At 41.5% G+C, this 26,832-nt stretch overlaps 1 protein-coding gene across 1 annotated transcript in view; it reads right to left on the reverse strand.

Moving 5' to 3' along the window:
• Positions 1-26,832, reverse strand: part of TTC8 (tetratricopeptide repeat domain 8) — a 333,163-nt gene that overhangs the window by 158,858 nt on the left and 147,473 nt on the right. Inside the window, exon 5 of the mRNA XM_053697577.1 lies at positions 20,031-20,120. Within this exon, the coding sequence (XP_053553552.1) occupies positions 20,031-20,120 (90 nt within the window). The remainder of the gene's footprint in view (positions 1-20,030; positions 20,121-26,832) is intronic.

Genomic DNA, 26,832 nt, shown 5'->3' on the forward strand with positions numbered 1-26,832 from the left:
GGCTTAAGCCATAGCGCCCTACGCGCCAGAATGGCAAAACCTGAATTCTTAGCCGTTAGCTTGGTTAAATGAAAAACAGCGTCAGAAATAAAGGAATTAGCTAATTTAAGAGCTTTAATCCTGTCTAAGATATCATCTAATGGGGTCTCCACCTGTAGAGCCTCCTCAAGAGACTCGAACCAAAAAGCCGCTGCAGCAGTAACTGGAGCAATGCATGCAAGAGGCTGGATAATAAAACCTTGATGAATAAAAATTTTCTCAAGGAGACCCTCCAATTTTTTATCCATAGGATCTAGGAAAGCACAACTATCCTCGACGGGGATAGTTGTACGCTTAGCTAGGGTAGAAACAGCTCCCTCCACCTTAGGGACCGTCTGCCACGAGTCCCGTATGGAGACAGCTATGGGAAACATCTTTTTAAAAGCAGGAGGGGGAGAGAATGGCACTCCTGGTCTATCCCATTCCTTAGTAATAATTTCCGAAAACCTCTTAGGGACTGGAAACACATCAGTGTAAACAGGCACTGCAAAGTATTTGTCCATTTTACACAATTTCTCTGGAACCACAATGGGGTCACAGTCATCCAGAGTCGCTAAAACCTCCCTGAGCAATAAGCGGAGGTGTTCAAGCTTAAATTTAAACGCTGTCATTTCAGAATCGGACTGAAGTAAAGCCTTCCCTGAATCTGAAATATCACCCTCAGATAGAAACTCCCTTGCACCGGCTTCGGAGCCTAGTGAGGGTATATCGGACACAGTTATTAAAGAGTCAGAAAGCTCTGTATTTGTTCTAGCCCCAGAGCTGTCTCGCTTTCCTTGTAACCCTGGCAGTTTGGACAATACCTCTGTAAGGGTATTAGACATAACTGCTGCCATGTCCTGTAAAGTAAAAGAATTAGACGCGCTAGATGTACTTGGCGTCACTTGGGCGGGAGTTATAGGTTCTGACACATGGGGAGAGCTAGATGGCATAACCTCCCTTTTTTCAGTCTGGGAATTCTCTGGTGATAAATCTTTAAAAGCCATAATATGGTCTTTATAGTTTATAGATACTTCAGTACATTTGGTACACATTCTAAGAGGGGGTTCCACAATGGCCTCTAAACATATTGAACAAGGAGTCTCCTCTATGTCAGACATCTTTAAACAGACTAGCAATGACACCAGCAAGCTTGGAAAACACTTTAATAAATGTGAAACAGCAATTAAACAAAAATGGTACTGTGCCTTTAAGAGAAAAAAACTAACACTTAAACTGCAAAACAGTGTTAAAATGTAGTAAAGACTTCGAAATTTTTACAGTGTGAGTAAGGGACTAAAGCAACATTGCACCCACTTGCAAATGGATGATTAACCCCTTAGCCCCCAAACTGGATTAAAAAAAACGACAACCACCGTTAACAGACAGTTACACCTAATCCTACCTGCCCTCAAATACTGATAGGGAAGAAATAAGCACCCTATAGTGGTCCTCAGATGCAATAGGACTCCTCTAGGGAAGCTGGATGTCTCAGTCTGAAAGAAACTGCGCAACAGAAGCGCTAAAACAGGAAAACAGAATTTATGTTTACCTGATAAATTTCTTTCTCCAACGGTGTGTCCGGTCCACGGCGTCATCCTTACTTGTGGGATATTCTCTTCCCCAACAGGAAATGGCAAAGAGCCCAGCAAAGCTGGTCACATGATCCCTCCTAGGCTCCGCCTACCCCAGTCATTCGACCGACGTTAAGGAGGAATAATAGCATAGGAGAAACCATATGGTACCGTGGTGACTGTAGTTAAAGAAAATAAATTATCAGACCTGATTAAAAAACCAGGGCGGGCCGTGGACCGGACACACCGTTGGAGAAAGAAATTTATCAGGTAAACATAAATTCTGTTTTCTCCAACATAGGTGTGTCCGGTCCACGGCGTCATCCTTACTTGTGGGAACCAATACCAAAGCTTTAGGACACGGATGAAGGGAGGGAGCAAATCAGGTCACCTAAATGGAAGGCACCACGGCTTGCAAAACCTTTCTCCCAAAAATAGCCTCAGAAGAAGCAAAAGTATCAAACTTGTAAAATTTGGTAAAAGTGTGCAGTGAAGACCAAGTCGCTGCCCTACATATCTGATCAACAGAAGCCTCGTTCTTGAAGGCCCATGTGGAAGCCACAGCCCTAGTGGAATGAGCCGTGATTCTTTCGGGAGGCTGCCGTCCGGCAGTCTCGTAAGCCAATCTGATGATGCTTTTAATCCAAAAAGAGAGAGAGGTAGAAGTTGCTTTTTGACCTCTCCTTTTACCTGAATAAACAACAAACAGGGAAGATGTTTGTCTAAAATCCTTTGTAGCATCTAAATAGAATTTTAGAGCGCGAACAACATCCAAATTGTGCAACAAGCGTTCCTTCTTTGAAACTGGTTTCGGACACAGAGAAGGTACGATAATCTCCTGGTTAATGTTTTTGTTAGAAACAACTTTTGGAAGAAAACCAGGTTTAGTACGTAAAACCACCTTATCTGCATGGAACACCAGATAAGGAGGAGAACACTGCAGAGCAGATAATTCTGAAACTCTTCTAGCAGAAGAAATTGCAACTAAAAACAAAACTTTCCAAGATAATAACTTAATATCAACGGAATGTAAGGGTTCAAACGGAACCCCCTGAAGAACTGAAAGAACTAGATTGAGACTCCAAGGAGGAGTCAAAGGTTTGTAAACAGGCTTGATTCTAACCAGAGCCTGAACAAAGGCTTGAACATCTGGCACAGCTGCCAGTTTTTTGTGAAGTAACACCGACAAGGCAGAAATCTGTCCCTTCAGGGAACTTGCCGATAATCCTTTTTCCAATCCTTCTTGAAGGAAGGATAGAATCCTAGGAATCTTAACCTTGTCCCAAGGGAATCCTTTAGATTCACACCAACAGATATATTTTTTCCAAATTTTGTGGTAAATCTTTCTAGTTACAGGCTTTCTGGCCTGAACAAGAGTATCGATAACAGAATCTGAGAAACCTCGCTTCGATAAAATCAAGCGTTCAATCTCCAAGCAGTCAGCTGGAGTGAAACCAGATTCGGATGTTCGAACGGACCCTGAACAAGAAGGTCTCGTCTCAAAGGTAGCTTCCAAGGTGGAGCCGATGACATATTCACCAGATCTGCATACCAAGTCCTGCGTGGCCACGCAGGAGCTATCAAGATCACCGACGCCCTCTCCTGATTGATCCTGGCTACCAGCCTGGGGATGAGAGGAAACGGCGGGAACACATAAGCTAGTTTGAAGGTCCAAGGTGCTACTAGTGCATCCACTAGAGCCGCCTTGGGATCCCTGGATCTGGACCCGTAGCAAGGAACTTTGAAGTTCTGACGAGAGGCCATCAGATCCATGTCTGGAATGCCCCAAAGTTGAGTGACTTGGGCAAAGATTTCCGGATGGAGTTCCCACTCCCCCGGATGCAATGTCTGACGACTCAGAAAATCCGCTTCCCAATTTTCCACTCCCGGGATGTGGATAGCAGACAGGTGGCAGGAGTGAGACTCCGCCCATAGAATAATCTTGGTCACTTCTTCCATCGCTAGGGAACTCCTTGTTCCCCCCTGATGGTTGATGTACGCAACAGTCGTCATGTTGTCTGATTGAAACCGTATGAACTTGGTCCTCGCTAGCTGAGGCCAAGCCTTGAGAGCATTGAATATCGCTCTCAGTTCCAGAATATTTATCGGTAGAAGAGATTCTTCCCGAGACCAAAGACCCTGAGCTTTCAGGGATCCCCAGACCGCGCCCCAGCCCATCAGACTGGCGTCGGTCGTGACAATGACCCACTCTGGTCTGTGGAATGTCATCCCTCGTGACAGGTTGTCCAGGGACAGCCACCAACGGAGTGAGTCTCTGGTCCTCTGATTTACTTGTATCTTTGGAGACAAGTCTGTATAGTCCCCATTCCACTGACTGAGCATGCACAGTTGCAATGGTCTTAGATGAATGCGCGCAAAAGGAACTATGTCCATTGTCGCTACCATCAACCCGATCACTTCCATGCACTGAGCTACGGAAGGAAGAGGAACGGAATGAAGTATTCGACAAGAGTCCAGAAGCTTTGTCTTTCTGGCCTCTGTTAGAAAAATCCTCATTTCTGAGGAGTCTATAATTGTTCCCAAGAAGGGAACCCTTGTTGACGGGGATAGAGAACTCTTTTCCACGTTCACTTTCCAGCCGTGCGATCTGAGAAAGGCCAGGACGATGTCCGTGTGAGCCTTTGCTCGAGGGAGGGACGACGCTTGAATCAGAATGTCGTCCAGGTAAGGTACAACTGCAATGCCCCTTGGTCTTAGCACAGCTAGAAGGGACCCTAGTACCTTTGTGAAAATCCTTGGAGCAGTGGCTAATCCGAAAGGAAGCGCCACGAACTGGTAATGTTTGTCCAGGAATGCAAACCTTAGGAACCGATGATGTTCCTTGTGGATAGGAATATGTAGATACGCATCCTTTAAATCCACCGTGGTCATGAATTGACCTTCCTGGATGGAAGGAAGGATAGTTCGAATGGTTTCCATCTTGAAAGATGGGACCTTGAGAAATTTGTTTAAGATCTTGAGATCTAGGATTGGTCTGAACGTTCCCTCTTTTTTGGGAACTATGAACAGATTGGAGTAGAACCCCATCCCTTGTTCTCTCAATGGAACAGGATGAATCACTCCCATTTTTAACAGGTCTTCTACACAATGTAAGAACGCCTGTCTTTTTATGTGGTCTGAAGACAACTGAGACCTGTGGAACCTTCCCCTTGGGGGAAGTCCCTTGAATTCCAGAAGATAACCCTGGGAGACTATTTCTAGCGCCCAAGGATCCAGAACATCTCTTGCCCAAGCCTGAGCGAAGAGAGAGAGTCTGCCCCCCACCAGATCCGGTCCCCGGATCGGGGGCCGATATTCATGCTGTCTTGGTAGCAGTGGCAGGTTTCTTTGCCTGCTTTCCCTTGTTCCAGCCTTGCATTGGTCTCCAAGCTGGCTTGGCCTGAGAAGTATTACCCTCTTGCTTAGAGGACGTAGCACCTTGGGCTGGTCCGTTTTTACGAAAGGGACGAAAATTAGGTCTATTTTTTGCCTTGAAAGGCCGATCCTGAGGAAGGGCATGGCCCTTACCCCCAGTGATATCAGAGATAATCTCTTTCAAGTCAGGACCAAACAGCGTTTTCCCCTTGAAAGGAATGTTTAGTAGCTTGTTCTTGGAAGACGCATCAGCCGACCAAGATTTCAACCAAAGCGCTCTGCGCGCCACAATAGCAAACCCAGAATTCTTAGCCGCTAACTTAGCCAATTGCAAAGAGGCGTCTAGAGTGAAATATCCATTACAGCCGTTAATTGTTGCATAGTAAGGAGTATTGGCGCGCTAGATGTACTAGGGGCCTCCTGAGTGGGCAAGACTCGTGTAGACGAAGGAGGGAATGATGCAGTACCATGCTTACTCCCCTCACTTGAGGAATCATCTTGGGCATCATTGTCATTATCACATAAATCACATTTATTTAAATGAATAGGAATTCTGGCTTCCCCACATTCAGAACACAGTCTATCTGGTAGTTCAGACATGTTAAACAGGCATAAACTTGATAAGAAAGTACAAAAAACGTTTTGAAATAAAACCGTTACTGTCACTTTAAATTTTAAACTGAACACACTTTATTACTGCAATTGCGAAAAAACATGAAGGAATTGTTCAAAATTCACCAAACTTTCACCACAGTGTCTTAAAGCCTTGAAAATATTGCACACCAATTTTGGAAGCTTTAACCCTTAAAATAACGGAACCGGAGCCGTTTTAAGCTTTAACCCCTTTACAGTCCCTGGTATCTGCTTTGCTGAGACCCAACCAAACCCAAGGGGAATACGATACCAAATGATGCCTTCAGAAGTCTTTTATCAGTATCAGAGCTCCTCTCACATGCGACTGCATGCCATGCCTCTCAAAAAACAAGTGCGCAACACCGGCGCGAAAATGAGACTCTGCCTATGCTTTGGGAAAGCCCCTAAAGAATAAGGTGTCTAAAACAGTGCCTGCCGATATAAATATATCAAAATACCCAGAATAAATGATTCCTCAAGGCTAAATAAGTGTTAATATCAATCGATTTAGCCCAAAAAATGTCTACAGTCTAAATAAGCCCTTGTGAAGCCCTTATTTACAATCGAAATAAACATGGCTTACCGGATCCCATAGGGAAAATGACAGCTTCCAGCATTACATCGTCTTGTTAGAATGTGTCATACCTCAAGCAGCAAAGGACTGCAAACTGTTCCCCCAACTGAAGTTAATGCTCTCAACAGTCCTGTGTGGAACAGCCATGGATTTTAGTTACGGTTGCTAAAATCATTTTCCTCATACAAACAGAATTCTTCATCTCTTTTCTGTTTCTGAGTAAATAGTACGTACCAGCACTATTTGAAAATAACAAACTCTTGATTGAATAATGAAAAACTACAGTTAAACACTAAAAAACTCTAAGCCATCTCCGTGGAGATGTTGCCTGTACAACGGCAAAGAGAATGACTGGGGTAGGCGGAGCCTAGGAGGGATCATGTGACCAGCTTTGCTGGGCTCTTTGCCATTTCCTGTTGGGGAAGAGAATATCCCACAAGTAAGGATGACGCCGTGGACCGGACACACCTATGTTGGAGAAATACTCCTAGGAGTATTTGATTATGCCATGTGGAAAATTAGGCCCCAACTAAAGACTTATCACCTCAGAGAAAAAAACGTCCCATTTGCGCAATATGTAAACGTTTTGTCACCACTTAGTATGAGCATTAACATGAGCATTAACCCACTTTGTAAGCATGATCCCAGTCGTTATACAACCACTGCATCTAGCTTACCTCAATATACACAAGGATCTGTCAGCATTTTCTAGAACTTATCTCTCTCTCTAGAAATAAAAATACTGAACATACCTCAAAGCAGGTAATCTGCAGACCGTTCCCCCAACTGAAGTTATCCCATACTCTTCAGTTATGTGTGAGAACAGTAATGGACCTTAGTTACAAACCGCTAAGATCATCAATCTCCAGGCAGAACTCTTCTTCTAATTTCTGCCTGAGAGTAAAACAGTACAACGCCGGTATCGTTTGAAAATAACAAACTCTTGATTGAAGGCAAAACTACAACTAAATCCCCACATATCTCTTTATACTTCCTATCTTGTCGAGAGTTGCAAGAGAATGACTGGAGGTGGGGGTTAGGGGAGGAGCTATATAGACAGCTCTGCTGTGGGTGTCCTCTTGCAACTTCCTGTTGGGAAGGAGAATATCCCACAAGTAATGGATGAACCCGTGGACTGGATACACCTTACAAGAGAAATTAAACTCACAGTGGGGTGCAAGATAGCCAAGTAATATCATGATACTTTTCCATTGTTCTCTCTAGGTATTGAGCTTTAGTTTTCCAGAAAAATATAAGATAAGGAAGCAAGTGTGTGTACACAAAGTGATAACATAATTAGATATATTACCTGAAGCTCAACTCATTGCAATAGGCAGTGGTTTAAAGGCACAAAACCAGCGACTTCATATACACAAATAAACCTAAAAACAAAATGTATGCTTACCTGATACATTTGTTTAATTTCTTGACACGGTGAGTCCACAGATCATCGTCAATTACTGTTGGGAATATCACTCCTGGCCAGAAGGAGGAGGCAAAGAGCACCACAGCAAGGCTGTTAAATATCACTCCCCTACCCACAATCCCCCATTCATTTGACCAAAGGGAAAGGAGAGAAAGGAAGTAACACAAGGTGCAGTGGTGCCTGAGGTTTATATAAAAAGAAACTGTATGAATACAGGGCGGGCCGTGGACTCACCGTGTCAAGAAATAAATAAATGTATCAGGTAAGCATAAATTTTGTTTTCTTTCTAATGACATGGTGAGTCCACGGATCATCATCAATTACTGTTGGGAACCAAAACCAAAGCCAGCGAACACAGATGATAAGGGAGGGACAAGGCAGGAACCTAAACAGAAGGCACCACTGCTTGAAGAACCTTTCTCCCAAAAGAATCCTCAGCCGAGGCAAAAGTATCGAATTTATAGAATTTGGAAAAAGTGTGCAAAGATGACCAAGTTGCAGTCTTGCAAATCTGTTCCACAGAAGCTTCATTTTTTAAGGCCCAGGAAGAAGAAACAGCCCTTGTGGAATGAGCTGTGATTTTCTCAGGAGGTTGCTGTCCAGCAGTTTCATATGCCAAGCGAATAACGCTCTTCAGCCAAAAGCAAAGTGAAGTAGCCGTAGATTTCTGACCCTTGCGTTTCCCAGAAAAGCAAACAAACAATGCAGAAGACTGACAAAAGTCCTTAGTTGCCTGAAAATAAAATTTTAGCGCTCACACAACATCCAGATTATGTAACAAGCGTTCTTTGTGAGAAGAAGGATTAGGACACAAAGAAGGTACAACAATTTCCTGATTAATATTCTTGACCGAAACAACCTTGGGCAGGAAACTAAACTTAGTGTGCAGAACCACCTTATCAGAGTGAAATATAAGATAAGGGGAATCACACTGTAAAGCAGAGAGTTCAGAAACTCTCCAAGCAGAGGAAATAGCAACAAGAAACAAAACTTTCCAAGATAACATCTCAATATCTAAAGAATGCATAGGCTCAAATGGAGCCTGTTGTAAAACTTTAAGAACAAGGTTAAGACTCCATGGAGGAGTAACAGGTTTAAACACAGGCCGAATTCTAGCCAAGGCCTGACAAAACGACTGCATGTCTGGCACATCCGCCAAGCGCTTATGTAACAAAATAGACAATGCCTAATTCTGACCCTTTAGAGTACTTGCCGACAAACCTTTCTCCAGACCATCCGAGAGAAAGGACAAAATCCTAGGAATCCTTACTCTACTCCAAGAGTATCCTTTGGATTCACACCAATACAAGTATTTACGCCAGATCTTATGGTAAATCCTGCGGCCTGAATCAAGGTCTCAATGACCGACTCTGAAAATCCAGGCTTAGAAAAAACTAAGCGTTCAATCTCCAAGCAGTCAGATTCAGAGAAACGAGATTTGGATGAATGAAGGGACCCTGATGTAGAAGGTCCTTCTTCAGAGGCAGTCTCCAAGGTGGAAAGGATGACATTTCCACTAGGTCTGCATACCAAATCCTGCGAGGCTACGCCGGGGCTATGAGAATTACAGACGCCCTCTCCTGTTTGATTCGAGCAATGACTCTTGGAAGGAGAGCAAACGGAGGAAACAGGTATGCTAGACTGAAGTTCCAAGGAACTGCCAGAGCATTGTTTAGAAATGCCTGCGGATCTCTTGACTTAGAGACGTATCTCGGAAGTTTGGCATTCTGATGAGCAGCCATGAGATCCAACTCCGGCTGCCCCCACTTGAGGGTCAAGCTGGAAAACACATCCGAATGAAGTTCCCACTCCCCGGGATGACAAGTCTGTCTGCTCAGAAATTCCGCTTCCCAATTGTCCACTCCTGGGATGTGGATCGCAGAAAGACAGCAGTTGTGGGTCTCCACCCACTGAGTAATTCGGGCCACCTCTGTCATGGCCAAGGAACTCCGAGTTCCCCCCTGGTGGTTGATGTAGGCCACTGAGGTTATGTTTTCCGACTGGAATCTGATAAACTGGGCTAAGGCTAACTAAGGCCTGGCCAGAAGAGCATTGAAGATTGCTCTCAGATCAAAGATGTTTATGGGCAGGACTGACTCCTCCTGGGTCCATAAAGCCCTGAGCATTCAACGAGCCCCATACTGCTCCCCAACCTAGAAGGGAGAGATGATCCTGAGAAAGCCACCACAGAAGAGAGTCTATTGATGCCTGATCTAGATCTACACACAGAGACAGGTCCGTATAGTCCCCGTTCCATTGTCTGAGCATGCATAACTGCAGAGGTCTGAGATGGAACCGAGCAAATGGAATGATGTCCATGGAAGCCACCATCAGACCGATAACCTCCATACATTGAGCCACTGACGGCCGTGGAGAGGACTGAAGGGCAAGACAGGAGTCGAAAATCTTTCTTTTTTTGACCTCCATCAGAAAAATCTTCATTAACAGGGAGTGTATTATGGTCTCCAAAAATACGACCCTTGTAGCTGGAACCAGATAACTTTTTTCCCAATTCCCTTTCCAAAGAAAAGACAACAAGATCTTCGTATGAGATTCTGCTTTTTGAAAAGATGGCGCCTGAACCAGAATGTCATCCAGATAAGGTGCCACTGCAATGAGATCGAAGCACAGCTAAAAGAGCCCCCAGAACCTTTGAAAAAATTCTGAGAACTGTGGCAAGGCCGAATGGAAGGGCCACGAACTGGAAATGATTGCCCAAAAAGGCGAATCTCAGAAACTTGTGATGGTCCTTGTGAATGGGAACATGAAGGTATGCATCCTTTAGGTCTATGGTTGTCATGAACTGCCTCTCTTGTAGCAAGGGAAGAATGGATCGTATAGTCTCCATCTTGAAGGATGACACTCTGAGAAACTTGTTAAAACATTTTAGATCTAGAATTGGTCGAAAAGTTCCCTCCTTTTTGGGAACTATGAACAGATTCAAGTAAAATCCCAGAACCATTTCCTGAAAGGGAACTGAAACTATTGCACCCAGGGTTGCAAGGTCCTTGACACAATGTAAGAACGCCTCTCTTTTTATCTGGTCTACAGATAATCTGGAGAGGAGAAACCTGCCTCTGGGAGGAAAAGATTTGAAGTCTATTTTGTATCCCTGGGAGACAATGTCCACCTCCCAGGGATCCGGTACATCTCTTATCCAAACCTGAGAAAAAAAAAAGAGAGTGTGCCCCCTACAAGATCCGCTCCCGGATCGGGGGCAAACCCTTCATGCTGACTTGGAATCAGCTGAAGGCTTTTTAGATTGCTTTCCCTTATTCCCGGACTTATTGGGCTTCCAGGATACCTTGGCTTGATCTTGCTTGGAGGAAGGGGAGGAAGACTTGCCTTTAAAGTTACGAAAGGAACGAAAAATTACTCTGACGTCCCTTATTCTTTTTATTTTGAGGAAGAAAAGAACCCTTCCCTCCAGTAATATCTGAGATAATTTCCGCCAAACCAGGTCCAAATAAGGTCTTACCCTTGTAAGGAATAGCCATGAGCTTAGATTTAGATGAAACATACACAGAACAGGACTTCAACCACAAGGCCCTGCGGGCTAGGACCGCAAAACCAGAAATTTTGGCTCCCAGTTTAATAACCTATAAGGAAGCATCTGTAATGAAGGAATTGGTTAACTTGAGAGCCTTAATCCTGTCCTGGATCTCATCAAGAGGGGTAGCCGTCTGAAGAGATTTAGACAAAACGCATCAAACCAGTAAGCCGCAGCGCTGGTAACAGTGATGAAACACAACGCAGGTTGCTATTGTAGACCCTGGTAGACATACATCTTTTTTAGTAAAGCCTCCAATTTTGTATCCGTTGGATCTTTAAAAGAACAACTATCCTCTATGGTAATAGTAGTCCTCTTGGACAAAGTGAAGATCGCTCCTTCTACCTTAGGAACCATCTGCCACGACTCCTTAATAGAATCCGCTATAGGAAACATCTTTTTAAAAATAGGAGATGGAGAAAAGGAAATACCAGGTCTTTCCCATTCTCGAGCAATAATCTCCGCAGCACAGTCAGGAACCAGAAAAAGCTCTACCGCGGAGGGAACATCAAAGTATTTGTTCAATTTATTAGACTTTTTAGGATTGACTATGATAGTTGTGTCGGAGTCGTCCAAAGTAGCCAAAACCTCCTTAAGTAATAAGCGAAAGTGTTCTATCTTAAATCTGAAGGATACCACTTCAGCATCAGAAGAAGGAATTACACTGAGTCTGAGATTTCCCTCTCAGATGCTACCGACATTTCTTCTTCCTCAGGCTTATGGGAAGGGACAGCTAGAACTTGATCAGAAACCTTACTTACCGTTTCCTTAAATTTCCTTTTACACCTTCCCTGCAACATGGGGAAAGCTGACAAGGCCACAGATACCGCAAGGGATACCTGGGAAGCAATGTCTTGTAGAGAAAATCCTACAGGATTGCAAGAGGAAACACAGGGCACTGTATGTGGAGACTGAAAAAGTTGGGACGCTTGAGGAGAAAGCTGTGGCATATCTGCAACAGGAGACACCTGAACAGCATTTGCCTGGGATAATGGTGGCTCATGGTCAAATATTTTCTCTCTATAACTTAATGTTCTCTCAATGCATGAGGAACAAAAAGCAACTGAGGGTTCCACCTGAGCATCAAAACATAACCGACAAGTAGCAACTTCGCCTGGGATAATAGTTTGAAAAGCCTTTTGATCAATCTTATGTAATAAATAAGGATAAAGTGTAAAAATTCTTTATTTGAAAATAAAAAATAAATGTGTACTTTAAATATAAATGTTAGTGCAACAAACCAAATAGTAAAGCTACTGAGGTGTATAGGTAGCCTGAGGTCTGAGGTGCCTACCTGTCCTGCAGCTCATTTTCAAATACAGAGCGGTTACAGAGCCCTAACTGCCGAAAAAACGGCTTACAACAGTAATCTCCATGACCAAAAGTTAAAGTATAAAAACTACTATAACACACTGAGCCACCATAAATCACCTCACAGTCTCAATGCCCAAACTGCCTAAAAGAAACCCCAAACATGAAGGTTTAATAAAGTCCCATATTAAATAAGACCGCTTTTAGCTGTAACAAGTGCCAGCAATCTCCTTGCAAAAGAAAATTAAAATAGCACTTACCTGAAAGTGCTGTCTGGCAGCAGGACAGCTCACCTGGTTTGAGAGGGTGCAGCACCTCACATGGACCTGTGAAGAGAGAAAAAACATAATTTATGCTTACCTGATAAATTCCTTTCTTCTGTTGTGTGATCAGTCCACGGGTCATCATTACTTCTGGGATATAACTCCTCCCCAACAGGAAATGCAAGAGGATTCACCCAGCAGAGCTGCATATAGCTCCTCCCCTCTACGTCAGTCCCAGTCATTCGACCAAGAATCAACGAGAAAGGAGTAACCAAGGGTGAAGTGGTGACTGGAGTATAATTTAAAAGATATTTACCTGCCTTAAAAACAGGGCGGGCCGTGGACTGATCACACAACAGAAGAAAGGAATTTATCAGGTAAGCATAAATTATGTTTTCTTCTGTTATGTGTGATCAGTCCACGGGTCATCATTACTTCTGGGATACCAATACCAAAGCAAAAGTACACGGATGACGGGAGGGATAGGCAGGCTCTTTATACAGAAGGAACCACTGCCTGAAGAACCTTTCTCCCAAAAATAGCCTCCGATGAAGCAAAAGTGTCAAATTTGTAAAATTTGGAAAAAGTATGAAGTGAAGACCAAGTTGCAGCCTTGCAAATCTGTTCAACAGAGGCCTCATTCTTAAAGGCCCAAGTGGAAGCCACAGCTCTAGTGGAGTGAGCTGTAATTCTTTCAGGAGGCTGCTGTCCAGCAGTCTCATAGGCTAAACGTATTATGCTACGAAGCCAAAAAGAGAGAGAGGTAGCAGAAGCTTTTTGACCTCTCCTCTGTCCAGAGTAAACGACAAACAAGGAAGAAGTTTGGCGAAAATCTTTAGTTGCCTGCAAGTAGAACTTGAGGGCACGAACTACATCCAGATTGTGTAAAAGACGTTCCTTCTTTGAAGAAGGATTTGGACACAAGGATGGGACAACAATCTCTTGATTGATGTTCCTGTTAGTGACTACCTTAGGTAAGAACCCAGGTTTAGTACGCAGAACTACCTTGTCTGAGTGAAAAATCAGATAAGGGGAATCACAATGTAAGGCTGATAACTCAGAGACTCTTCGAGCCGAGGAAATAGCCATTAAAAACAGAACTTTCCAAGATAACATTTTTATATCAATGGAATGAAGGGGTTCAAACGGAACACCCTGTAAAACGTTAAGAACTAAGTTTAAACTCCATGGTGGAGCAACAGCTTTAAACACAGGCTTGATCCTAGCTAAAGCCTGACAAAAGGACTGGACGTCTGGATTTTCTGACAGACGTCTGTGTAACAAGATGGACAGAGCTGAAATCTGTCCCTTTAATGAACTAGCTGATAAACCCTTTTCTAAACCTTCTTGTAGAAAAGACAGTATCCTAGCGATCCTAACCTTACTCCAGGAGTAACCTTTGGATTCGCACCAGTATAGGTATTTCCGCCATATTTTATGGTAAATCCTTCTGGTAACAGGCTTCCTAGCCTGAATTAGGGTATCAATAACCGACTCAGAAAAACCACGTTTTGATAAAATCAAGCGTTCAATTTCCAAGCAGTCAGCTTCAGAGAAGTTAGATTTTGATGTTTGAATGGACCCTGTATCAGAAGGTCCTGTCTTAGAGGTAGAGACCAAGGCGGACAGGATGACATGTCCACTAGATCTGCATACCAAGTCCTGCGTGGCCATGCAGGTGCTATTAGAATTACTGGTGCTCTCTCCTGTTTGATTTTGGCAATCAATCGAGGAAGCAGCGGGAAGGGTGGAAACACATAAGCCATCCTGAAGTTCCAAGGTGCTGTCAAAGCATCTATCAGAACTGCTCCCGGATCCCTGGATCTGGACCCGTAGCGAGGAAGTTTGGCGTTCTGGCGAGACGCCATGAGATCTATCTCTGGTTTGCCCCAACGTCGAAGTATTTGGGCAAAGACCTCCGGATGAAGTTCCCACTCCCCCGGATGAAAAGTCTGGCGACTCAAGAAATCCGCCTCCCAGTTCTCCACTCCCGGGATGTGGATTGCTGACAGGTGGCAAGAGTGAGACTCTGCCCAGCGAATTATCTTTGATACTTCCATCATTGCTAGGGAGCTTCTTGTCCCTCCCTGATGGTTGATGTAAGCTACAGTCGTGATGTTGTCCGACTGAAACCTGATGAACCCCCGAGTTGTTAACTGGGGCCAAGCCAGGAGGGCATTGAGCACTGCTCTCAATTCCAGAATGTTTATTGGAAGGAGACTCTCCTCCTGATTCCATAGTCCCTGAGTCTTCAGAGAATTCCAGACAGCGCCCCAACCTAGTAGGCTGGCGTCTGTTGTTACAATTGTCCAGTCTGGCCTGCTGAATGGCATCCCCCTGGACAGGTGTGGCCGATAAAGCCACCATAGAAGAGAATTTCTGGTCTCTTGATTCAGATTCAGAGTAGGGGACAAATCTGAGTAATCCCCATTCCACTGACTTAGCATGCATAATTGCAGCGGTCTGAGGTGTAGGCGTGCAAAAGGTACTATGTCCATTGCCGCTACCATTAAGCCGATCACCTCCATGCATTGAGCTACTGACGGGTGTTGAATGGAATGAAGGACGCGGCATGCATTTTGAAGCTTTGTTAACCTGTCTTCTGTCAGGTAAATCTTCATTTCTACAGAATCTATAAGAGTCCCCAAGAATGGAACTCTTGTGAGAGGAAAGAGAGAACTCTTCTTTTCGTTCACTTTCCATCCATGCGACCTTAGAAATGCCAGAACTAACTCTGTATGAGACTTGGCAGTTTGAAAGCTTGAAGCTTGAATTAGAATGTCGTCTAGGTACGGAGCTACCGAAATCCCTCGCGGTCTTAGTACCGCTAGAAGGGCACCCAGAACCTTTGTGAAGATTCTTGGAGCCGTAGCCAATCCGAATGGAAGAGCTACAAACTGGTAGTGCCTGTCTAAGAAGGCAAACCTTAGATACCGGTGATGATCTTTGTGGATCGGTATGTGAAGGTAAGCATCCTTTAAATCCACTGTGGTCATGTACTGACCCTCTTGGATCATGGGTAAGATTGTCCGAATAGTTTCCATTTTGAACGATGGAACTCTTAGGAATTTGTTTAGAGTTTTTAAATCTAAGATTGGCCTGAAAGTTCCCTCTTTTTTGGGAACCACAAACAGGTTTGAGTAGAACCCTTGTCCTTGTTCCGACCGCGGAACCGGATGGATCACTCCCATTAATAACAGATCTTGTACGCAGCGTAGAAACGCTTCTTTCTTTATCTGGTTTGTTGACAACCTTGACAGATGAAATCTCCCTCTTGGGGGAGATAATTTGAAGTCTAGAAGGTATCCCTGCGATATGATCTCTAGAGCCCAGGGATCCTGAACATCTCTTGCCCAGGCCTGGGCGAAGAGAGAGAGTCTGCCCCCCACTAGATCCGGTCCCGGATCGGGGGCTCTCGGTTCATGCTGTCTTTGGGGCAGCAGCAGGTTTCCTGGCCTGCTTGCTCTTGTTCCAGGACTGGTTAGGCTTCCAGCCTTGCCTGTAACGAGCAACAGCTCCTTCCTGTTTTGGTGCAGTGGAGGTTGATGCTGCTCCTGTTTTAAAGTTCCGAAAGGGACGAAAATTAGACTGTCTAGCCTTAGCTTTGGCTTTGTCTTGAGGTAGGGCGTGGCCCTTACCTCCTGTAATGTCAGCGATAATCTCTTTCAATCCGGGCCCAAATAAAGACTGCCCCTTGAAAGGTATATTAAGTAATTTGGACTTAGAAGTAACATCAGCTGACCAGGATTTTAGCCACAGCGCCCTACGTGCCTGTATGGCGAATCCTGAGTTCTTAGCCGTAAGTTTGGTTAAATGTACTACGGCCTCCGAAATGAAGGAATTAGCTAGTTTAAGGACTCTAAGCCTGTCCGTAATGTCGTCTAGCGTAGATGAACTAAGGTTCTCTTCAAGCGACTCAATCCAAAATGCTGCCGCAGCCGTAATCGGCGCGATACATGCAAGGGGTTGTAATATAAAACCTTGTTGAACAAACATTTTCTTAAGGTAACCCTCTAATTTTTTATCCATTGGATCTGAGAAAGCACAGCTATCCTCCACCGGGATAGTGGTACGCTTAGCTAAAGTAGAAACTGCTCCCTCCACCTTGGGGACCGTTTGCCATAAGTCCCGAGTGGTGGCGTCTATTGGAAACATCTTTCTAAATATTGGAGGGGGTGAGAACGGCACACCGGGTCTATCCCACTCCTTAGTAACAATTTCAGTTAGTCTCTTAGGTATAGGAAAAACGTCAGTACTCGCCGGTACCGCAAAGTATTTATCCAACCTACACAGTTTCTCTGGTATTGCAACGGTGTTACAATCGTTGAGAGCTGCTAAGACCTCCCCTAGTAATACACGGAGGTTCTCCAATTTAAATTTAAAATTTGAAATATCTGAGTCCAATCTGTTTGGATCAGAAACGTCACCCACAGAATGAAGCTCTCCGTCCTCATGCTCTGCGAGCTGTGACGCAGTATCAGACATGGCCCTAGCATTGTCAGCGCACTCTGTTCTCACCCCAGAGTGATCACGCTTGCCTCTTAGTTCTGGTAATTTAGACAAAACTTCAGTCATAACAGTAGCCATATCTTGTAATGTTATCTGTAATGGCCGCCCAGATGTACTAGGCGCCAAAATATCACGCACCTCCCGGGCGGGAGATGCAGGTACTGCCGCGTGAGGCGAGTTAGTCGGCATAACTCTCCCCTCGCTGTTTGGTGAAATTTGTTCACATTGTACAGATTGACTTTTATTTAAAGTAGCATCAATACAGTTAGTACATAAATTTCTATTGGGCTCCACCTTGGCATTGGAACAAATGACACAGATATCTTCCTCTGAGTCAGACATGTTTAACACACTAGCAAAAAACTTACAACTTGGTTATAATCTTTTTTAGCAAAAAACGTACTGTGCCTCAAAGAGGTACTAACGATTAAATGACAGTTGAAATAGTGAACTGAAAAACAGTTATAGCATCAAACTTTAAAACAACAAAACTTTTAGCAAAGGTTTGTTCCCATTAGTAAAATAACAATAATTAAATTTGACATAAAAAATACAAAGCAACGTTTTTATTCACAGTCACTATAAGAATTCTCACAGCTCTGCTGAGAGAATTTACCTCCCTTCAAAGAAGTTTGAAGACCCCTGAGATCTATCAGAGATGAACCGGATCATGCAGGAAAAATAAAAGTAACTGACTGGTATTTTTTGATGCGTAGCAAAGAGCGCCAAAACGGCCCCTCCCTCTCCCACACAGCAGTGAAGAGAAACGAAACTGTCACAAATAAAGCAAAAAAACTGCCAAGTGGAAAATAATGCCCAAATATTTATTCACACAGTACCTCAGCAATGTAAACGATTCTACATTCCAGCAAAAACGTTTAACATGATAAATAGTTATTAAAAAGGATTAGTGACCTTTAACAGAGTAGTTCCGGTGAAATACCATCCCCAGAATACTGAAGTGTATACATACATGTCATTTTAACGGTATGGCAGGATTTTCTCATCAATTCCATTCAGAAAATAAAAACTGCTACATACCTCAATGCAGATTCCTCTGCCCGCTGTCCCCTGATCTGAAGCCTTTACCTCCCTCAGATGGCCGAGAACAGCAATATGATCTTAACTACTCCGGTTAAAATCATAGTAAAAAACTCTGACAGATTCTTCCTCAAACTCTGCCAGAGAAGTAATAACACGCTCCGGTGCTATTTTAAAATAACAAACTTTTGATTGAAGTCATAAAAACTAAGTATAATCACCATAGTCCTCTCACACATCCTATCTAGTCGTTGGGTGCAAGAGAATGACTGGGACTGACGTAGAGGGGAGGAGCTATATGCAGCTCTGCTGGGTGAATCCTCTTGCATTTCCTGTTGGGGAGGAGTTATATCCCAGAAGTAATGATGACCCGTGGACTGATCACACATAACAGAAGAAACTGAGTAAACCTACTCAAGTTTTCTAGTTAAGGCAGCAGATTCTTGAGAAAACGCAGTGAGGATTGTACCTCACAAGTTCTCAAAAGGCACCACTGCCCTACTGAAGAAACTGATGTGGACTAGGCTTGACCCCAGAAAAGATCAGAGTAAGCTTACTCTGCTAAAAAAATAAAATCTTGATTGAAGAAAACCTCTCATCAGACACGTAAACTTTACCTCCTCCTTGCACTACAGGCAAAGAGACTGACTGGGGGATTGTGGTTAGGGGAGTGATATTTAACTGTGGTGCTCTTTGCCTCTACCTGCTGGCCAGGAGTGATATTCCCAACAGTAACTGATGATGATCCGTGGACTCACCGTGTCATTAGAAAGAAATGCAATTTTTCATACATTTTATACTCTGCAGCTGGTATACCAAGTCATTGAAAATGCATTAATATAAAAACAATTTTACAATGTACTGTCCCTTTAAGCCATAAGACGACCTGATACAGATAAAGAATATCTAATTTAGAGTCATGGTGCAGTGGTGAATATAAATAATAATATGTAAAAGATAAACCTGCAACAAATAAAACTATTTAGCCTATAAATTATTGCAAAAACATTTGCGCATTGTCTGATCTTTTCATTTAATAATACAAAACTAATATACCACAGAGTTGGTAAAAAAACATTAAATATATATTATTTTTTATTTATTTTTTCCAATAAGTATCTCTTTACAGGCTCTCTCTAAAAACAAAAATGTACAAGGACTATAATTTTAGGAGCCACTGTTCCCTGACTCCTGGCCTTTGTCTAGCCTTGTGATAAAGTGTTTCTTTCATTTGATGGATGACATATTTTTCCCAGATAGTAATGCTTTGTCTTTAGCCCCTCCCTAATTTGTTTGAGTATAAACCAATGTGGTTGTCTAGTTGTAAAAACACATCTATCATTCTATAACACATAAAAAAGCCCCCCAAAGTACTGTAATAAATTGAGCATGTGTACAATATTAACAGAGCTCTAAATCCCAACAGCTTCTTTGATGAAAGTAAATCTCTGCAAAGTCATTAGCTTTTGGTCTCCGCAGAGAACAATGTAATGAAGAATGATTTGCTTTACTTGTGTAAAATACTCAAGGGGAAAGTGAATTGCTTGCTTTAAACCAAGGCTAAAACCAACTTTTATAAGGACTATTTTTAAAAAAAAGCCAACCAGAGGATTTACAAGCTAAATTTTATTCTGCTATCTACATCAGTTGATGTGGAGGACATTCTACATAAATTGAAAGTCAATAAATAAACACTAGCCAAAAATCAGTTTTTCATTTTACTTTTGTACAGTTTTTTGTTGGATTGCAAACATACCTTAGACAAATTGGGTTGCTGTGCATACTTTGCCAGGTTTAATCTGGACAAATTAATAAAAGCTCCATTAGGGTTTGTAAGCATCGAAGCCTGTTTAAAAATAATTAAAAAAAAGCATAAATAGAAGTTAAAAGTAAATAAATAAATATGTACTGTACATGATCTAGTATCACTTTTATATAAACCATTACATCACACGCAATGAAGCAACTAAGAGGAACCATTGCTGAATTAAAACATAGCTGTCTACTCCTAATCCTCAAAAGATATAGAATGCACTGATGCAACACATTATCTTTTCTAAACTATCAATATACTTTAAAAGGACTTGAAACCCAATGTTTTCTTTCATGATGCTATTTTAAACAACTTTCCATTTTATGTCTAGACTCATTTGTTTTGCTCCCTTGGTATCCTTGGTAAGTTGAAAAGCATAGCTAGGTAGGCTCAGGAGCTGCTGATTGGTGTCTCCCCATATATGCTTCATGTCATTGGCTCACCCAAAGCATTCAGCTAGCACCCAGTAGTGGATTGCTGCTTCAACAAATGATACCAAGAGAATGACGCATATTAAAGATCTAAATTAAAAAGTTGTTTTAAACTGTATTCCCTATCTGAATTATGAAAGAAACTATTTGTGTTTCATGTCCCTTTAAATAATTAAATTGTACAAGCTAAAATAAGCTTAGTATTGTAGGAAAAGGTAGTAAATATTCAGTGCTTTATTTTGTAAATAAATCTAGTATACAACATATAAGATAATGCATCAAAGAGAACACAAATATTTAGCAATGGTTCTTAGGGAGAAATGCTTAAAGAGACATGAAACACAATCTTTTTCCCCTCATGATTCAGATAGAGTATACAATTTAAAAAAAAAAGAAAATTCAATTTAATTCTCTTATCAAATTTGTTCTTATATTATTCTTTGTGGAAGAGATATGTAGATAGTTAGCGTGCATGTAATGATCGTCTGGGGTTTTCATGTTCCTTGTTTAGAGGAGAATTCCCTGGTATTTCGGGGCTGGACTGGCCTTACTGAGCGGGATCAGACTGTTATACTTCAGGAAAGTACTTCTCTGTGTTGCTCCTAGGTGGTAACTCGCCATAGAACAAGCTACTGAGCTATTGTTCATTCCTGGTAGAGCGCATCTCTCTTTGTGCGCTAGTGTATAACATTATGCAAACCTACTGTCATATAGTGCTGCAGACACGTGCACACTACTGAACTTACCTTCCTGCTTTTCAACAAAGAAAATTAAGAAAACAAAGAAAATTTGATAACAGAAGTAAATTGGAATGCTGTTACAAATTGTATATTCCCTCTGAATCAGGAAAGAAAAACCATTTGGGTTTTATGTCCCTTTAAATGGATATTAAACAGTATGAGATTGTAAGACAAATTGTTGAACTATGCGTAGTTAAAACTTTTTTTTAGTAATTTACTTTCATTATTTATTGTACTTTATACACTTTTCCTGTAATTTAACTCTTAACCCCTTAAGGACCAGACCATTTCTCAATTTTCTTACCCTTAAGGACCAGGGCTATTTTTACATTTTTGCGGTGTTTGTGTTTAGCTGTAATTTTCCTCTTACTCATTTACTGTACCCACACATATTTTATACCGTTAAATTAAATGGACTTTCCAAAGATACCATTATTTTTATCATATCTTATACTTTACTATAAAAATTTTTATAAAATATGATGAAAAAAAGTGGAAGAAAAAAAAAATTCTGTTACACATCTACAACCACCAAAAACCAACCATGCTAAATAGTTTCTAAATTTTGTCCTGAGTTTAGAAATACCCAATGTTTACATGTGCTTTGCAAGTTATAGGGCAATAAATACAAGTAGCACTTTGCTATTTCCAAACCATTTTTTTTTTTTTCAAAATTAGCGAGAGTTACATTGAAAGACTGATATCTGTCAGGAATCCCTGAATATCCCTTGACATGTATATATTTGTTTTTAGTAGACAACCCAAAGTATTGATTTAGGCCCATTTTTGTATATTTCATGCCACCATTTCACCGCAAAATGTGATCAAATAAAAAAAAAATGTTCACTTTTTCACAACGTGTTTCACAAACTTTAGGTTTCTCACTGAAATTATTTACAAACAGCTTGTGCAATTATGGCACAAATGGTTGTAAATGCTTCTCTGGGATCCCCTTTGTTCAGAAATAGCAGACATATATTGCTTTGGCGTTGCTTTTTGGTAATTAGAAGGCCGCTAAATGCTGCTGCGCACTACACGTGTATTATGCCCAGCAGTGAAGGGGTTAATTAGGGAGCTTGAAGGGTTAATTTTAGCTTTGGTGTAGTGTAGTAAGAAACCCAAAGTATTGATCTAGCCCCATTTAGGTATATTTCATGCCACCATTTCAGCGCCAAATACGATCAAATTTTATTTATTTTTTTACTTTTTCACAAACTTTAGGTTTCTCACTGAAATTATTTACAAACAACTTGTGCAATTATGGCACAAATGGTTGTAAATGCTTCTCTGGGATCCCCTTTGTTCAGAAATAGCAGACATATATGGCTTTAGCATTGCCTTTTGGTAATTAGAAGGCTGCTAAATGCCGCTGCGCACCAAATTTGTATTATGCCCAGCAGTGAAGGGGTTAATTAGGTAGCTTGTAGGGTAAATTTTTGCTTTAGTGTAGAGATCAGCCTCTCATCTGACACATCCCACTACCTAGTCCCTCCCTGACCCCTCTCAAACAGCTCTCTTACCTCCACCCACCACACAATTGTCCCTGTGATATTAAGTACTGGGAGAAAGTCTGCCAGTACTAAAATAAAAGGCTTTTTTTTTTCTTTAAAATTACATATACTGCTGTGTAGGATCCCCCCTTAGCCCCCAACCTCCTTGATCCCCCCCCAACAGCTCTCTAATCCTCCCCCTCTACCTTATTGTCCGCCATCTTGGGTACTGGTAGCTGTCTGCCAGTACCCAGTTTGCATACAATTAGCCTTTTTTTATATTTTATTTATATTTTATTTATTTTTCTGTAGTGAAGCTTCCCCGCCTTATTAACCAACCCCCCACCCCCTCCCAGATCCCTTAGATAAAATTGTCCTCCCTCCTCTCTCCCTCCTTCTCTTTACACTTTGTTCCATAGTGTAGGGCTCCCACCTGCTCCCAGCATCCCTGCACGTGATCCCGTCCCCCTTTGACATGTTTACACCAGCGATGGCAGCCCACCTGCCTCCCTGCAACGGCTCCCACCCACCAACAATTACACAATCGATGGCCGATGCAGAGAGGGCCACAGAGTGGCTCTCTCTGCATCGGTGTGTTAAAAAAGGTATTGCAGTGATGCATCAATATCAAGGCTTCATGGCAATACCTTGAAAGTGGCTGCAAGCGATCAGGATCGCTTCCACCACTTGAAACCCCTGACGACGTACGGGGTACGTCGTTAACGACCAGTTTTTGTATGATGTACCCTGTACGACGTTGGTGGTTAAGGGGTTAATATTGTTGGATTTCTAAATTGCACTAAGTTTCTATAAATTAACGGGTACAGACATTTTTAAACTTAAAGATACATAATACTCATATGCTAAATCACTTAAAACTGATGCAGTATAACTGTAAAAGGCTGACAGGAAAATATCAGCTCATTAGAGTAAGTCCTAGCTGCCCAGCTGCAAGTAAAAAAAAAAAATAAGAAATTAACTGCAGCCAATCTGCATCAACAGTGCTGAGGTCATGAACTCTTTTACTGTGATCTCATGAGATTTTACTTAACTCTCATGAGATTTCATATTAAACTTCCTTAAACATACTGATTTGCTGCTTACCTCAATACTTAGGACATTTTGAGGTAAAATATCTTTCTTTTTTACATAGAGATGTTTAGGTGATATTTTTCCAGTTAGCTTTCTGCAGCTTTGCTGTATCACTTTCAAGTGTTTCAACATTTGGGTATAATGGCTCTTTAAGTTTCTCCTTAAATAAAAGACTGTCCAAACAGTGTGGAACCTATGATTATCCAAAAGGGTTTACACACAAACAGATATAAATAGAAAAATAAATGTATGCTTACCTAATAAATGTATTTATTTCATGGTGGTGAGAGTCCACAAGCCATTCCTCCTGGGATTTAACTCATGGCCACTAGGAGGAGGCAGATACCCAACATTCCACAAGCTTTTAATCCCTCTCAACTCTCTGATATCCCAGTATAATGTATTGCAGAGAAAATGAGAAAAATAGAGAAGCAAGAAAGGACAAAGGAGGTTAAAAGAGGTGCAGACTAAAACCGCAGCCAATTGGAAAAACATAAAAGGGTGGGTCTCGTGGACTCTCACCACCATTAAATTAATTAATTTATTAGGAAAGCATACACCATAAGGTGGTGAGAGTCCACAATATCAAGTTGCTGCTGTGCCATCTACATAAAAAAGCCTTATTTTATAAAAGGCCCCCAAAGTGGAACTAATCTAGTAGAAAAGACTGTGAAATTCCTGGAAGAAAATGTCCGGCTCCCAATAAAGCTATATGTAATGATAACTTTAACCAGGAAGCTAAAACCACAACTGTAGTCGCCTGACTCATACATGGACAAATTATTGTTTAGATCATTGTAGAATGAGAACAAATTAAATGCTCTTTAAAAATTGAAAAAGGATAAAGAAAGTGAACTATAATGCCCAAAAAGAAAATATCTTAGCCTAATAGAAAATAAGATAAGGAATCTCACAAGAAAGATAAATAAACCACTCTGCTGCGAAAATATTGCAAAAGAAACAAGCACTTTCAAAATAAGCAGAATATTTAAACCATTAATAGGTTCAAAGATGAGTTTGAAAAACTCTGAAAACAAATAAGGTTCTCAGGAAGAGAAAATCTCTTAACTAATAGACTTACTAGAATGTAAGAAACTTGCAAATGGTTTTGTAAAATTGAAAACAATTCCTGAAAATGTTAACCACAACTGGTGATAAAAGTACTTGTTATAGGCTGCCTTACCTAAAGAAAGGTCTCAACTATCTTGTTCAAAAACGTAATCAAGAGTTCAATCGGGGCCATTAAATTAAAAGGCCTGAGATAAACGAAAAAGGAGACAAATCTGTGGAGTCTGTGTAAATATGTGAACATTTTCCTTCACTGCAATAATCTGTTGGAGAATTAGTAACAAAAAAATTAAACAGAAAGATTATCAGATAATCCATGCACTGACTTGGAGGTTTAGCCATACAGTGGCGGACCTAAAAGGGATATGAAACCCAATTTTTTTTTCTTTCATGATTCAGAGGGAATGTGCAGTTTTAAACAACTTTCCAATTTACATATATTATATAATTTGTTTAGCTCTTTTAGTATGCTTTGCTGAAAAGGATACTTAGGTAGGTTCAAGAGCAGTTGATTGGTGGTTGCATATTTGTGCCTCATGTTACTGGCTCACCCATGTGCATCGCTGTTTCCTTAAAAAAAGGATACCAATAAAATAAAGCAAATTAGATCATAGTAGTAAATTAGAAAGTTTTTTAAAAAATTGTGTTCTCTTTCTGAACCATGAAAGACAAAATTTGGGTTATCCCTCAATGAACAGAGGTCTCGGCAGTAGGAACACTCACGGTCTCAATAAAAAAATAGCTCAATAAAAAAATAAGCCCCCCCCCCCAGCCTTGGCCTCAGTACAGTGGTACCAGCTGTTCTAGTATGCTCCATAATGGGAAAAAACAGACTAATAAACACAAGACCTCCAGAGCAACTTTATTATGCAATAGAATATACACAACAATAAATAATGTTGCAACATGTAAGTAAATATGAGAATAAAAGCCCTGTTTTTGATTTTAAAAGAATAATAATGCATGTAAATATATATATATAAAAAAATGTACAATATAATTTACAATATAAATCTGGCCCTTAAAAGTAATAACTTACTCCCTACTGCAGGTAGAGCACAGGGAGAAAAAAGTCCCAAATGTAAAATAAAAACAAACTGGGCCTCAGCGCATAGAAGACAGTTCAAATGGCGGGAATAGCGCTGCCCAGCGACTATCAAATTCCCAGAGCACGGCCTCATAGCACTAATAGAAATAAAACAGTTGGTGAAAGCTAAAGAGCACACACAGAAAGAAACATACAAAGAGTACCTCTTAAAGAAAAAAAAACCTCTCTCTCTTTCTCACCCCTGACTATGACGTACCTAAAAATTGGTGTACCTGCTAATAGCCTGTGGGCTATGTGAGTGCATGACATGGCTGCACTTACCTCAGATGCACCCACTCTACGATGCTTACAGCTGCAGAAACTCACATCCAGTACTGTGTCAGCAACAGCAAATTATATAACAGAATACAACAGTGAGCCATCAAGGGAGCTAAGGGACACCTGTGGTAGGCTAGTGATAAACTCCTACAGGAGAATTACATTCACTGCGTAAGTACTCTAATATTCCTCTCTTTGTAAATCCAGGGATCCTGAGGATGAGAAAGGGTCTGACATAGGGCTGAGAACCCCTATTCACAAAGAAACTGGAGCAGCTCATTTCTTTACATTCCTCCTGAATGCCTACTCCTAGTGGCCATGAGTTGAATACCTGGAGTAATGGCTCGTGGACTCTCACTACCTTATGAAAGAAATTAGTTCAAAGATGGAGGCACCCATTAATTTATAGAAACTAAAGTACTTTACAGAAATTAAACCTTTATACTTATATTCTCAATATTTAAACAACTAATGTAATTGTAAAAATCGAAATATGATTCTAATGCTAATCTTTGCTTTGAACACATCACTATGTCTATCACGTATTTACTGTTTAAC

This window comes from Bombina bombina, chromosome 1 (genome assembly GCF_027579735.1).
Source record: "Bombina bombina isolate aBomBom1 chromosome 1, aBomBom1.pri, whole genome shotgun sequence".
NCBI classification, from domain to species: Eukaryota; Metazoa; Chordata; class Amphibia; order Anura; family Bombinatoridae; genus Bombina; species Bombina bombina.